The sequence below is a fragment of the Acyrthosiphon pisum genome, chromosome X (assembly GCF_005508785.2).
Source record: "Acyrthosiphon pisum isolate AL4f chromosome X, pea_aphid_22Mar2018_4r6ur, whole genome shotgun sequence".
In the NCBI taxonomy this organism is placed as follows: domain Eukaryota; kingdom Metazoa; phylum Arthropoda; class Insecta; order Hemiptera; family Aphididae; genus Acyrthosiphon; species Acyrthosiphon pisum.
Genome location: NC_042493.1, coordinates 90743979 through 90745540, shown reverse-complemented (window position 1 = coordinate 90745540; position 1562 = coordinate 90743979). Strand labels below are relative to the sequence as shown.

The following is a 1562-nucleotide window of genomic DNA, read 5'->3' as shown; positions in this document are numbered from 1 at the left end:
AACGGGTAAGATTCAAAGTCATTGTATTTCACGAAAACGTGGCCGTTTGGGCTCACCGTCGTGTCTGCCGTGTCGGGAGGTATGATCAAGCTGCATTTTGGTGTCACCACATATGTATCATTCATCAGCACAGTGCTGACAATGATTACTCTTGACCATTCTGCCGTACGCGATAAAAGAAAAATTTGTGAAATGTAAGTGGTGCTGTTATTATATACCTAATATCTATACGTAATACCAAGTAATACTATAATAACACAAAATGTTATGGTGACCGTTATATTATAAAAAAAACAAATTATTCATATATCGTTGGTATTTTTAATGGGCAACGAAGTGCACTTTATCAGATATATTTATATACATAGATTAGACCTCTTTTTAGAAGATAGGCTAATTTAAAAAGAGAGAGGACCAACCCCGGGAGGTGCTCAAACAGGAATTTTGAGATTTCCGATGGAAATTTTTGTTTATAAATGGTTATCATGGGTTTTGAAGCTATTATAATAATAATTATTGGTTGCCGGGAAATGAAGTAAACGGGATCAGCTAGTAACATATAAATTCGTCTCCATGATATTTCCGAATATTTTTACAACGATTTTTGTGGGGACTATTATACGTTTTAGTAGTGTGGAATGGTGTAGAATTTCGTTGACAGGTAAACAAAGATTAATAATAAACACTATATTATACTCTTATACCTTTATTAGTGGATTTGTGATTGGCGTGAAAGTTGCAATAGTCCACGTCTTTACCGAAAGATATACCGCACCCAAATCTGCCACGCTTATTGCGCCTCCAGTCGAGTCCACTAATCAGCGACTCCACAGCGTTGAACTCAGCGGTGACGTGGTACAGGACTTCCTCGATATCATTTCCACCATTGGCCTGCAAGCGCATTTCCGCCTTGTGTAAGAGGTACATACCGTACATCTGTGGGGCGTGGATACGTTGCATTTTCAAGATATCGCACTGCAATATTATATTCAAAATAAAAATTATAAATCAGTACGTGTGTCACAGCCGACCGATACACACGTGTGTTACCGTCAGTCGCTTATGGCATTTTTAGCTTCCGATAGCAACTACGAGAACTTCACCGCAATTAAGAAGGTATGCTCTTTAATTACGGCCCCCCTTAACCAATTAGTCATAACACCCACGAGTCCATCCGACATGTCGGACGACCCAGATATCAACCCACCTCCTTCCAATCCAGAATCACCACAATCAAACACGCAAAAAACTTTCGCTGAAACAACCGCAAATGTCTCCTTCCCGAAAAAAAACCAAGCTATAATTTTCAACACAATCCAAGATGTACCACAGATAGAATACATTAAAGCTTTCAGCTCACTTACGCCACCAAACAATATAAAATTCGCATCTCGAGTGTCGAACAATAGGTTCTGTATATACTTCGCAAACAAAAACATCGTCGAGCAAATCATAGCAAAACAACATTACATAACAATAAACAACACCGAAATACCGTATCGCCGCCTTATCAACCCAGCCAAGCGCATAATACTATCCAATGTCCAACCGATAATCCCACA

The 1562-nt window shown here is 39.1% G+C and overlaps 1 protein-coding gene across 1 annotated transcript in view; it reads right to left on the bottom strand.

The window, feature by feature from the left end:
• The window catches only part of LOC115033178, a 6014-nt gene extending 5026 nt beyond the window's left edge, over positions 1–988 (bottom strand). The window contains exons 1-2 of the mRNA XM_029485286.1: positions 705–988; positions 4–160 (exon numbers count right to left, since the gene is read on the bottom strand). Of these exons, the coding sequence (XP_029341146.1) occupies positions 4–160; positions 705–960 (413 nt within the window). The 5' untranslated portion in view covers positions 961–988. The remainder of the gene's footprint in view (positions 1–3; positions 161–704) is intronic.
• Positions 989–1562: the final 574 nt, after the last annotated feature.